Source organism: Hippoglossus hippoglossus, chromosome 5 (assembly GCF_009819705.1).
Source record: "Hippoglossus hippoglossus isolate fHipHip1 chromosome 5, fHipHip1.pri, whole genome shotgun sequence".
Classification (NCBI taxonomy): Eukaryota; Metazoa; Chordata; class Actinopteri; order Pleuronectiformes; family Pleuronectidae; genus Hippoglossus; species Hippoglossus hippoglossus.
Window position 1 is genome coordinate 20,026,712 of NC_047155.1, and position 14,179 is coordinate 20,040,890.

General features: G+C 40.8%; 1 protein-coding gene across 1 annotated transcript; it reads left to right on the forward strand.

Moving 5' to 3' along the window:
• The first annotated feature begins 2,083 nt into the window (after positions 1-2,083).
• Positions 2,084-6,784, forward strand: LOC117761696 (protein unc-119 homolog B-like). Its single transcript, XM_034585801.1, has 5 exons — positions 2,084-2,549; positions 3,480-3,593; positions 4,169-4,268; positions 4,482-4,654; positions 6,446-6,784. Exons 1-5 carry the CDS (start codon positions 2,297-2,299, stop codon positions 6,556-6,558), a joined length of 753 nt encoding a protein of 250 aa, XP_034441692.1. The 5' UTR covers positions 2,084-2,296; the 3' UTR covers positions 6,559-6,784.
• The last annotated feature ends 7,395 nt before the right edge of the window (positions 6,785-14,179 follow it).

Here is a 14,179-nt window from a genome sequence, read left to right on the forward strand (position 1 = left end):
TTGTGTGCAGAGCTTTTTATAAACAGTCTATGGTGCAGAGTGAAATTTGAAAATATGGGTCCTATCCAAATCAAGCAGGGAAACTGTCATGGATGGAGAATGGTGATTGGAGCGCAAATGAAATGAAATCTCAACTTTGCACATGGAAAGTTACAGTAGGTTTTTGTTCGTTTTATTTTGAAAATTAAGAGTTTAAGTGGCCTGGGAATTCACAGTAGCTTGACGGCAGTACGTTGTTCAATTGACCGGATAAACAGGTTCCGAGTGAAAAGGAATTGTATCCTTGCAGCTCTCCCTGCTTCATGGAGAGTTCTGACGTGACCCGAGGCTTCTTCACAGCAGGAAGTGCTCACACCATTTACATCAAACTTTATTTGTTTTACCCGCGCTGCAGAGCAGGAAACAGCACAGCGACAGTGAAGGGATCTGTGACTCTCAGCAGCACATCTGAGAAATAAGACTTCAGATGAATTTACCAATGTGTGTGTTTGATTGAATGGTCCTTGTTACTTTGTAAATATATAGAACAAACAAATATGATTATAACAGGATTAAATGTTTCCAAACGTTTTCACATCATAAAAAAGTATCAACTTGGGGCCTTTTCTTGTGTTTGAGATGTTGTGATAGTCCCATCAAAAGGCTGGGCCCTCTAAACCTCTTGAGGGGTTTCATTCAATTAACTGTACCAGAGATCAAATGATCAAATATTTCAAAGAACGACCACGTTTGTGTGGCAGAACTTATGTTCTCATAATTCCTATTCCCTTTTAATCTGTTTTACAACCATATCCCGTGACCCTTCAGTTTGGAACCACTGGAACAGCCAACCTAATTGTCTAGATAAACTTAGCTGTATCTCAATCAGTTACAACAGTGTGCCACTGTAATTCAAGATTCTTCTCAATTAATGTTTTCTCTTTTGATGCCTTAAGTACATTTTCATGGTGATAATTTTTGGCTTTGATTTGAACCAGAAATATAAGATAGTTATAGTTATAACACAAGTTAAAATAAGATTGAAATTTAATAATACATTCCTATGCCAGATATTGCTCCAAAGTTACAATAACACAGAATAATACTGTATAATAGTAGAAAAAATAAGTGAAGTATCTAGTATAATGGGAAGTAAGAGAGGACCAGTCAGTGCCTATACATATATAACAATATAAGTAAAATAAGTAACAAAATTATATTAGAATTAAAAAAATAGGAAAAGAAGTCAAATGACAAATGAGTACTACACGTGATAATGAATGTAATATTACACATGATATTAATATATTTCAGTAGATGATAGTAATGGAAGTGAAATTGAACATGAAATTGTAAAAGTAGTATTACACATATAGCACATTATAATGAAAGAGTGATATTGCACATGATGTTGAGCAGTAATGTCATTTGTGTTGAAAGGTAATATTGCATGTGATGGATGAGGTATAAACATTTTACTTAAATAAAAGTTAAAATGAATAGACAAAAATGTACCCAAGTAAAAGTACAACATTGACTATTATACTTGAATAAAGATAAGTAAGTACATACTTTTAAATATACATATAGTTAAGGTAAATGTATTTGCTGTCTGTAGCCTATTCTCTTCTGCAATGGTCACCTATGTCATTAACTGTCCCTACTGTCAATTTAGTTTAATACAAGAGTAATACAGACTCTGTCATAGAGAATACTACAGATCTGGTCTAATTACCTGCCTGCTCTGAAAAGTGAAAAGTACCTGAAAATAAATATTCTGTAGTAAAGTACAGATACATGAGAACAGTAATGAAGTAAATATACTTTGATACATCCCACCACTTCTTTATATACAGTCTATGATCCAACCATATGGTATGGGTAAAAAAAAAATGCTGCCCTCAGTTATGGGCCTACAATTAGAAAAATTAACTTAATACAATAAAAAGGTTCGGACTTTTAGTTTTATTTATGAATTATATATAAATTTGGTTTAACTAAAAACCATAAGACATTTGAGTGTTTTTCAGCGCTGCGTTTGTCTCCCCCTGGTGGACGCTCAGGTGAACCGCTTCTTCCCTTCCTCCTCTGGCTCGGCGGACGAGTTGTCATGGCAACTGTACAGCATGTGTTTACTAAAACTGGAGCTTGACCGTTCACCGACACTTCTCTCCACTCGACATCTGCGACGCCATCTTATTCTTGAAGCGTCTGTCGGGGGGAGCCAGGGGGAGACGGACAGACCGACCGAAGGTGCTGCTTCCAGCGGGAGAGGAGCGGAGAGGAGCGGAGAGGAGCCGCGGTAAGAGAGTCGAGGATGAGCGGAGCCAAAGCCCGCAGCGACGCGCCTGTTGCTGAGGACGTCTCCGGCGGCGGCGGCGGCGGCAGCGGCAGCGGGCACGGCACTGCGGCTCCTCCGCGGGACCGCAAGTCCGGCGGAGGGGTCCTGAAGAGGCTGAAGTCCCGGAGGAGCCAGGTGGACAGCAGGCCCGTCACGGAGGAGGACCTGCGGGCGCGGAGCGGACACATCTCGCCGGAGGACGTGCTGGGACTGCGGGGGGCGACGCGAGGTTTGAGTGACTCTCTGTGGTGGTTTACCACCGGGGCTTGATGTGGGGCTCAGGCTGAATTATATCTGAACATAATGAGTCCGAGAATCAGAAACGATCACATGTACACATGACGTCTGCTTGTGTTGGAGACGAATATGCTGTTATATTACACTTGTTCTAACGAGGAGAGAATACATATCTGACATCATAAACAAATGTAGGACGCCATTACACGATCTTTCATTCATGTATAAACATATGTTATCCTGTTTGAAGCAGCTCAGGATATTAAATACTCTCAGTTAATCACTGAGATATTATGTATTTAAACTCACATCCAACTCCACAGAACACTGGCAGGAGTGTTGCTGAATACAGAATATATCAGAGTACAGAGTATATCAGTGTGGTACTTTCTATCTATCTATCTATCTATCTATCTATCTATCTATCTATCTATCTATCTATCTATCTATCTATCTGTCTGTCTGTCTGTCTGTCTGTCTGTCTGTCTATCTATCTATCTATCTATCTATCTATCTATCTGTCTAGACCACAGTTACAGCTGTTGAGGTTAAATTTGATATCAGGAAGGAAATAAAGAAACTGTAATGCTATGCTTCATTTCCCCTGATGAGAAAACCACACATGGTTTCAACTGTGAAGCCATGATCAGTGTCTTTAATCTCTCTGTTGCCTCCATTAGTTCACACAGTATATTATTATTGTGTTTGTATTTCCTTGTATAACTCAGAGCAGCCCCACGTTGATCATTAAAGCCTTGTCCCAGCTTGTGTAAGCAAAACGTCATCTGAGTTTTTACAACGCACTGTTTTGCATGTAACCTTTGTGCATCGACAGAGCAGCATGTCTGTGCTTGAACAGTGTACATATTGACTCCAATGGCTTGTGTTTATAACTCCGGCCATGTGTCTGTCCTTGTTGCAGGGTACCTGTGTAAACCCGAGGACAATATTTACAACATAGACTTTGTGCGCTTTAAGATCAGAGACCTGGAGACGGGCACCGTCCTCTTTGAGATTGCCAAACCACCAAATACAGGTATTGTGTTCATTAGCTGCTTCCTTTACCATAGTGTTTGACCTCTAGTGTTATCTATCTACTAAATCCACAAATGTCTGTCTGTATGTGGAACACATGTTTTGCAAACCGTTTAATCTGCTTCACACTTGGCATATTGCTAATGGCCCAGTGAAGTACAGTGCAAATTCATATATTATTTTAGTTCATTTTATGAAAAACATTGACTAGGCAATCTTCATTGCAGATAAACAAGGTAGGGTGAATTCAAAGTTGTCTTGCTTCACTCTGCACCATAGACCCTATAAAAACTCTACACACAACTTCCAGCTCACAAACAATAAAAGGTGACAGTATATTGTAGAACTGTCTGAGGAAGACTCACTAATGACAAGGAATAATTCTGAAGTAGCTTTAGAGCGTTGACACAGGCCAAGAAAGCAACCATGTTTAGAATGGGCTCTGCACTAGTTAGCTTAAAATGAAAGACTCTGAGCCTTTAACCAGGTCCAGAAACTGCTGGTTGTTCTGATCACAGATAGCACCTCTGTGTGTGAATGATGTTAAATGTCTTCTTCCTCGGTTGTGTCTCTCAGAGGATGATGAGGAGAACAGAGAGGCAGACGCCAGCGCAGGCCGATTTGTGCGCTACCAGTTCACCCCGGCCTTCCTGCGCCTGAGGACTGTGGGAGCGACGTGGGTGACTCACACTTCACCAACACACAGCTATTAAAAAACACACTCACCTGTTCCATCAAACAATGAAGACAGTTGCAGCATTGTCCTCAGTCACCTAGTCACACTCACACACATTTTTCAATCTGTGTACTGATACTGGCTGCAATACCATTATGATTACTCAAGACCTACTGTTGTAACGTCTCCTCTCTCTCCCTGTTATTCTATAAGGGTGGAATTCACAGTTGGAAACCGGCCGCTCAACAACTTCCGCATGATTGAAAGACACTATTTCCGCGATCACCTGCTGAAGAGCTTTGACTTTGACTTTGGCTTCTGTATCCCAAACAGCCGTAACACCTGTGAGCACATCTATGAGTTCCCTCAACTGTCTGACAGCCTAGGTGAGAAGAGATGATCTATACTATTGTGAAAATGCTATAATATTATAATTATGCCAAAGTATTGCCATAAAGGAGATCTTTGACTCCTTCCTCGTCATGTGTCACAGTGGAGCAGTTGACATTGACAAAAGCAAACATTAGGTTACATCAGATTTACATTAAGTTTACATTAGGCTCATCATAATTTGGCAACAAATCCCTCATGACATTCACACTTTTCTTCAACCCATTCGTCTGCATTTCATTCTATCCAACATATCCTGTATTATGTCACCATGGTGATGTCTGCATGTGGAAAAATTCATGTCAATCAATAACTTGTGAACAATACTTAGGACATTCTATAAAGTAGATGATCTTACTGATTTATGACCATTCATATTAATGAGAAAAATGGTCATATTAAAACTACTATTTCTTCTTAAAGGGTAGATTCAATATATTTTTTATTGTAGTTATTGTATCTACATGACTTATGAATGCTGAGAACTATAACGGCAATAATTTCTCCTCTACTTATGGTTCATAAAGCGATTCCTACCTACTACACTATGCTGTAAAGTTAATGTGAAATTTAAAGGCCCTTTGCTTCAAATGGGAATTATTAAAGTCGAAATTACACTAAAATAAACTAACATGGTGTTTTTTTGGCTACAATAATCCTGTCATTCTCATCCAGCTAATTAGCTTCTTTGTAAACAACTAAGAGATCGATTTGCTGATTGTGGACGATGTTACCTTCTGCTCCTGTTTTCAGTAATGACAGAAAGAGTGGAGAGTTGAAACCACGCTCCACTGATACGCTGTAATTGAGAGTTGATCATGTGGTTGTGAATCTGTGTGGCAGGTGTGCTGTGAATCATTTCAACCTGCACTGGGCCAACACAGTCATGGACATAAGCCTAATTTGATTTCTCTTCTCACGGTGTTTCTGGTTTAATTTCTTCTACTATGCATCCACACCTTCATCAGTGTAAAAATGAGCATATTACTACTGAATCTACCGAACCACTGAATCTAAATTGACTGTGACTGAAGGAAGGTAGTTATTCGGGGCAATCATCATCAGCCTGCTATGAAAATTAAACCTTCTTCAAATGTCTCAAAGGCAAATCCAGTGGCTTTATCAATTTTAATCAAATATAGCAAATTCCCATTTTAAGGTCAAATTAAATGTTGTATTTTCTCGCTTCATTTGTCTTTCAATACTCAAATGTTTGTGTACTTCAAACACATAGATTAGCAGCTGAAAATAAATTACCATCTATGAATATAGGTGATAATACTGTGTTAATTAAATCAGCAGATCATAACTATTTCTCAATAACCTTCATATTCTTATCTAAAATCATCACCATGTAAAAATTTTAACACAATAATCTCATTATATACATATGCAGAACAGGGCCCTGTGTCTGAGTTGTATAAATGGTCACAGTGTTTTATTATCTGTGTTTTGTTCCAGCAACAAAGCAACTTGTGACAACCAGAAAGAACTCCTCTGCTGTGAAACACAAAACACAAGGGGGAACATTGTGATTAAAAAGACTGAAACTACCTCAGACAAATCTTTTGTAATGTAGTTAGGAAGCTGAGACCAGTATGGAGAGGAGGATTTACAACCACAATTACTGACTTTTCAGTGTTTAATGTGGATATTGCAAGTGCTGAATCAATAAAACTGACCCAAGGTGTTTTTTTGTTTTCATACATTTATTGATTATAATTGCATGGACACTAAAAAACACATTTGTTTAAATTACTGTCTTCCGTATTGTGTCTGTTTTGCAGTCCGTCAGATGGTGGAGCGTCCGTACGAGACTCGCTCGGACAGCTTCTACTTCGTCGAGAACAGACTGGTCATGCACAACAAGGCAGACTATGCTTATAATGGAGGACAGTGATATCTGCCTGCCAGCATGGAAACACACACCCCAAACAAGTGCATGCACACACACACACATGTGCACGCACATTTATAGATATATATACAAACAGACATGCATGCACATGGCTGAACATAAATACAGTTCATTCACTCATACATTCATCAAAGCTGGCATTTCGGGGGATGTATTCGATATTACGTGAGGTCAATATCAATCTGATGTACAAACAGGATGCTTCCGTCAAAAAGACATAGAAAATGGGCCAATTTATCTACTTTTTAATTCTGGACCGATGACTTTAAAATCAGTGGCTGTGGGTCATTTGTCCAAAACAGACCAAACGGTTAATAAATAGATGGTTAGTGTCCTCTTAGCAAATTTAAGTGTCCTACCACCCACTCAAACAGACACACACACACATGCACACACTCAATCCCCAATTGACACACATAATGTTTACGCAGTGTTTGTCAGAAGCAGCTGTTCTCAGAGCTACCGCCTCCACAATCCACTCCAGACAATATCTGGGGAGAAAGAGAGAAGCCATCCACAAAAACATTCCTGTCAAACACACATGGTCACTCCTGTAATCCTCTCCCCACCCCCTCATCCAACCCCAAACCCCCTCGCCCCTGTCCCCCCTTTCACTTTCATGAACACATCAAAATAGTACTGTACAAGATAAAAAGGTCTCTGAGATATCACTCTCTATTTTTGTTTTGCAGCTTTCTCTGTTTGATAGTAACAAACATTGAAACAAATCAGGGAACAGTTAACTACAATGTAATTCTAACATTTGACTGCGACCAAATAAACCTTGAATAATGGACAAAGGTGAATAGAGAAAGGCAGATCTGATTTCATATCGTGATGACGCATGTGATGATGTAAAAAAAGGGAATTTTTAATAAGTTATTTGGTTTTCAGTGTGGAAAAAATAAAAAAGGAAGATGGTGGGCTTCCTTGTGTGAAAGTCGCATCAATTATTCTCCATCTTAGTTTAATCATCTGTATTTTTAAATCATTCTCCTATCGTGCACATCTTTAAAGATCAACATCAAGTTAGAACTTCTATGTAGATAGCATACCTCGACTTTGTACTTTGTAAACTTCGGTGTTCAGGGTTAAAGGTTGTGTTTGTAAGAAAATAAATTAACTATATATATATATCTATATATATATAGATATATATATATATATAGTAAAAAGTGACAAAATCAATTAAACGTACATTTTGAAATACAATCTGTGTGATGCTTGTTTCATGTCAAGTTGAGGTAATTCTGGTACAGTCCCAAAAGTGTCCACCAGGAGGAGTCATATTATAACTAAGTTACTAAGCACCGTCACTGGTTCGGGTGCAGCTTGTTTGTGGAAAAGACCACAGCAGTGATTTTTTATTATTACGCTGAGACGTGTTGACATTCATATCTGTTATTTGCTTAATACAAGTTGAATTACTTTAGCTGAGGTCACGATCTGATCTTTTTATTCGTCTGTGGCTGGGGTTTCTCTGCAGAGAGGGATACAACTCTGATAATATAATTCTAATTCCACATCATTACTTTATCCACAGGCCACATGTGAGGAGCGAACACAACACGCAATACATTTCGATATTTGTTGCACTTTGATTTTGGAGTCTAGTGGGATTCAAACCAAAATTCTGAGACCCTCTCTGTTTATTCTTTCTTTTGCAGTTTCCTCCTATCTCTGTGTTCATCTCTTGATCTCCCTCTCTCAATTTCCATCTCTGTTTCCAGCTCTCATGCCCAAACTCCCATGGTCCTTTTCTTCTCTCTTGACTCTCCTTTTTCTGTTTCCCTCTCCTCACCTATGTGGCTCTCCCCGGCCTCGCTCTCCCGCTCTGTTTTCCCCTTTTCTTTCCTCCTCTCTCACCTGGTAACCAGACCTCTGGAGAGGAGTGTTGAGTTTCCACTTTCCCAGAGAAGAGGACAATCTGAGGCACAATGGATCCCCTCTGCTCTCTCCTCCCTTCCCTCTGTTACTGCACAGCTGAACACACACATGCACAGAAACATACAGTTTGCTGAATCACAAAGGAATACATACAGTCTCTGCTTGTTATGTCCTGTTCACCTTGTCATCCAGTTTCTTTTACTTTTGCTTTCCTTCTTATTTTTTCTTTCTAATGTTATTTCTGCCTCCCTGTATATTTAGTTCTTTCATTGATACATTCACTTGTCAAACAATCAATCCCAAAAAAATCCATTCCCGACCTCCTCTTCTTTTACACCCAATGAAACTGAAATTGAATGTGACACAGTGTTGATTTAATTACATTGAAATGATGGTTTAGCTGACATCCATCCATGATTACATCATATTGAGGCTGTGACACGAGGACTGCTTATGGCCCAGTGGGGTCTCCAATAATCTCAATGGGAAATCTGCATCTGCTATCCACGTAGAGTGGCTTTGATTAGTTAGATAACAATAAAAGGAAAATGGTTGAACTATCTATCTAAAAGCGATAGATAAGTTAGTTAGAAAAAGTAACGCCTAAACTACTAGTTATGTTTTCGTCTGATTTTGTTAGTTAGTAGGATTACTACTAAACCGACTTCTATGAAATTTTGAGAAGTGGTGGGGCTTGACCCAAGAAGGAACCCTCAACATTTTTGGTGGATTTTCATATATCTTGATGAAAGCTCTGAATAAAAATCAGGATCTAGTGAATTTAAATGTGATTTCATAAGGGGACTTTAGGGCCTTTACAGAGGCATGTGCTCTACTGAGTGTCCCTCTGGTTAGAAAACCTTCCCCGACAAGTCTGTGTTTTCAGTGACTGCACTAGTCCCGCAAAACACATGTGCCTTGCAGCGCAGCATCCATGTTGTTTCCACATTCCAACTTTTAGTAACAAAGCTAGGCTAAGCTAACCTCCCTGTTGATCACTGATTTCTGTCGAGAAAAGGCGACCATGAGTTCACCTTTCCCCAAAAGCGTCAACTACCCCTTTAAAATGCATAAAAGACAATGGTGCTGAGACCCAATGTGCCAGTTGCTGATTGGGCCACAAAGCAGATGAATCAATAACCGTGGCCTTCCATCAGAGCTGTGGGGTCTGTGCACTGCAGCACGCAAGCAAAGCAGCTGTACTGTGCCCGACCACGTGTTGGCATAATAGGAACCTCAATATATCCGGTTTTAGTGTCTACAATTAGCAAGCACATGCACAGACACATTCACAGCAATAAATACACACACTTTCCAACTTTCCAGGGATGATTTGTGTGTTCCCAGGCCTTCGTGGAATACATTTCAGCTGTGGATCGAAACACATGCACCGGAAACAACTAGACAGGTGGGATAAATCAACCTCATCCACCTCACCCTACACACACACACATGCACGCACCTATCTTTGTAACTGGCTTTACCATATATCCTGTTCACTGATCACACACACTTTGAGATTAGGAGTGAGAAGTACTGGTTTATTGAGGTTCACCTCTGAAACACACACACACACAGATCTACTGTCAGGCAGGGGGACAGGGGGACAGCGGTCTCCTATAAATAGCAGCAAGGAATGGCGTTGATAGGTCCTGTGAAAAGAAATAGGGGGGGGAGTGGAAAAAGGATTAAAAGAGATACAGGATGCACTGCAACTCCACTTGTTCATGTGTGTGTGTGTGTGTGTGTGTGTGTGTGTGTGTGTGTGTGTGTTTAAGATACTTTGAAGAGAGGTGGTATAGATTTCTTTGCTTTCTCTCTCTCTCTCTCTCTCTCTCTCTCTCTCTCTCTCTCTCTCTCTCTCTCTCTCAAAAAACAAATCACCATCCATCCTCTTTCTCTTTCTGTCCTACTTACACACACTTCCTCATCCCATCCTCTTTCTTTCTGTCTTTCTGACTTCCCCCCTGTCGTCTTGCTCCGAGGCCCTGGTGTGAAATCCATCACGTGTTAACACTAAACATTACCCGCAGCGTGTCTTCCGACAAATGAGATGATGAGTCATTCTCTTTTGGGTCGGCACGGCGATGGCCTAAAAGATGGTCGTGACTCCATCTATATCTGTCATGATGTCATTTCCAGCAAATAGCCCCCTCCCCGACAGAGGTGAGGGAAGAGCTTGAGTTTCAATCATGGAGGATGATGAGTGCAAGTATAAATAAACATCAGGTTACATGTAAGAAGCTCATCCATCATCACTGCTGCCGAAAGTAAAGGAGCACACAAAAGATTTTCGGAGGTATGTGTCACTTTCATATGAACATCTCATTTTATGCTGAATGGACGCTGTAATTAAATGTCATGCCAGGCACGGCTTTGTAGATGTGACAAGAGATAACACATAATTAGTTATAGGGGAGTTAATAATGCACTCACTACAGCAGTGATGAATAGACAGGCCTTTAACAAACTGTGAGTCCCGCATCAATTTCCATGGTGGCAAGTGCAGTATTGACAATCTGTCTTTAAGTGTTAGGTCTCCGCTGATTTGTAACCAGAAGCCTTTGAGGGCCTTCTCTCTGTGTGTGTGTCTGTGTGTGTTCCCCTGTGTTTGTCAGCCCAACTGTCTGTGGTTCTTACAGTGTAAATCTCCTCTGTGTCTTACACACACACACACACACACACACACACACACACACACACACACACACACACACACACACACACACACACACACACACACACACACACACACACACACACACACACACACACAAACAGAGAAATAGTCCTGTGTCATCTGCCTAAATGGGTTGTGGTCTGTTTGTGCTACACAGGAAGCCCACTGCCGCTCCTGGAAGCCTCTCAGAGCCCTCCAGCATCGCCAGGTCCAGTTTGTTTTGTGTGCGTTTGATTAATAAAAGGTTAACTTAGCCCTCAGTCAACTGTTGTGGAGGCCTCTAAATCTCCCTCCTCAATCTCTTCCTTCCTCTCCGTTTTTCTCTCCTCCCTTTGTCTCTCTCCCTGTGCCACACCTTCCCCTGCGGGATTGAGGGATTGTGATCGGAGAATGGAGGTGGGGCTCCAGGCGCAACCACAGGTGTGCCTGTTTCCTCCCCTCTCCTGTCTCATGTAATGATTTCTTTGGCTCGCCACCTGCCAGGTGGAAAAAACACCCACAGGAAAATGGAGTGCTTAAAATGGCCTCCTGGCATCTGCTTGGAAAGACTCTTTTTTCTTTTTTTCTTTTATCCATTAACAAACGTTTAATTTATCCTCTTTCATTAACAATTAACTCCATTCACTTCAACAAGGGCTTAGTGAAACTACTTGTTGCCTGTTTGCATTTTGCATCACATGCAAATGATGGCTCCTGTCTGTAAAAGCTGCTGCTGTGACCAAAACAGCTGACAGAAATTCAGAGGTTGCCTTTCCTCTTTTCTGTTGCGTCCCCCCTCCTCAGCTCTCTTTTCAAACGGCCTGGAGGGTGGTGGAGAGCAGGTCCCAGGCCCTGCCAGGTCAAAGGTGGCTCGCAGACAATAGGCCCCCACTCTGGGTCAGCTGTGGTCAAGGAAACAAAAGCGAGTGAGGACCTGGAATGGACAAGCTATCACAGTGTGTTAAGGTGGTGGAGTGACAACAAGACAGAGGGAGAGGGATGGGAAAGAGCAGACATAAAAAAGGCCAACGTCTCATGCACTGACCCCTCTACTCACATATATATATATATATATATACAATTGTGCAGATTTTGCTTTTGTGCACACTTTATTTGATCTTAAAAGTTCCTAAAACATAATAAAATCTCTTAGTGAAAAATCTCTTGCATTTAAATTGTAAATAACTTTCAACATGAACTGTCGTCAGTGAGTAAATCAAATTCATAAGTAAAGCCAAGTGATTTTTTTCCCTCCTCTCTATTCTACCGGTATCCTTTCACATGGTTCTAACTTGTTCCACCCCCTCCCCCATGCCACTGTCTTTCTCCTCTCTTTTTTATCCACTGCCATTGATCATGCATGCAGAAATTCAGCACGCCCCAACTGTGGCTCCAGCCAGGATAGGTTAGCTAGTGCAAGGCCCTGTCCTACATACTGTTCTCTCGCCATGGTCCACCAGGCCACAGTCACACCCTCCCCCTGATCTGACTCCCCTCGCTGACTTCCACCACTGCCATACACACATACACAAACAGCCCGCGGCTAGTCTCAGACTCGGCACATGCACGGATCATCACATGGTGCCGGGAATGTTAACTCATTGCTGCTGAAAAAACTTTTTAGTCAGGTGCAGTGCAAATGAGACATTTTTAGGGAGGGTTTATTTCTTGTCTCTGGCTTAGTTTAACTTGTAACTTGTTATACACACACATCCACACACGCATGTCCCACACACACACACGTACTCACACACGCACACACAAACACAAACACACACACACACACACACACACACACACACACACACAGGTTTGCTCAGTTATCCTTATTAGGATTTTGCATTGAGAGGTAACAAAAAGAGGTAACAAAAAAGTGTGTGCAGCACACACACACACACACACACACACACACACACACACACACACACACACACACACACACACACACACACACACACACACACACACACACGCACAATAAGTTATTTATCAACTGGCTCCCAAAAAACAACACAACTTAACCTCATTTGTTTATTGGCGGGTGGCCACCAACGTCAAGGTGCATTACGACATTGTACTTAACAGCATTGTAGGCCTACTCTGTGTTTACTGCAAGCTTTTGCTTTTCCTTTGTATCAAAGTCACACATTGAAAAGTTATCAGCTGTATTTCACCTGATTTTGCTCGTGCTTTACTGGTTTCTCTTCTGTCAGAGCAGCTGAGGTGTGTGACGACACCAAGCTGAGCAGGCTTGTCCAGTTTGAGAGAGTGACAGACTTAGAGGTAATGCTGCTAATCTACTACTTAGCTGGTTAGGACGGCCGGTCACATGGGTGCAGAGAGACAGGAGAAGTGCGTAAGATCGGGTTTAGATGAGGGTTGAACTGTAATTGGGTAAGAACGAGATGAAAGATGAGTGGTGAGCGCAGATGTTTTGAATATGATGGATTAGGATGAGAGCTGGGCAGCAGGAACAGGTGGGCTGGTGGGTTGGACCAGGAAAGGATGATTGATGAATGGAGATGACCTCAAATAATGAGTTAGCATGGAGTCTTGAGAGAATTCGTGGATATGAGGGTAATGCTGCTGATAAAGAAAACACGTCAATGGGGTAACTAAAAAAATCCATGTCAGAAATGATTCCAATACATGTTGTAGATTACGGTGACACATACTATCATACATGATATACATATATATATATATATATATATATATATATATGATCACATGATGCTTCACATTGTACCATGTGAGATACATACTATATTACATTGTATGACATTATACAAGAATAACATCTCATCCTATTTGACCTTGTCAGGTCACATTACATCATTGTCATCAAATAAGATCACATCGTATATACATATCAACATTATATATCACATTATACCATGTATGATCCCATCAGATTACACAGGTGATTATATCCATTACATCATATATAACATCACATTACATCCTATATGATTACATCCCACCACATATGATCACATCACATTACACCATATGTATAACTTAACATTACATTAAATATATGATCACATCATATAT

Coding starts and splice junctions, on each gene's coding strand:
- LOC117761696 (XM_034585801.1), top strand. CDS start 2,297: ATGAGCGGAGCCAAAGCCCGCAGCGACGCGCCTGTTGCTGAGGACGTC. Junction 4,269..4,481: donor CTGAGGACTGTGGGAGCGAC/GTGGGTGACTCA, acceptor TTATTCTATAAG/GGTGGAATTCACAGTTGGAA. Junction 4,655..6,445: donor TCAACTGTCTGACAGCCTAG/GTGAGAAGAGAT, acceptor TCTGTTTTGCAG/TCCGTCAGATGGTGGAGCGT.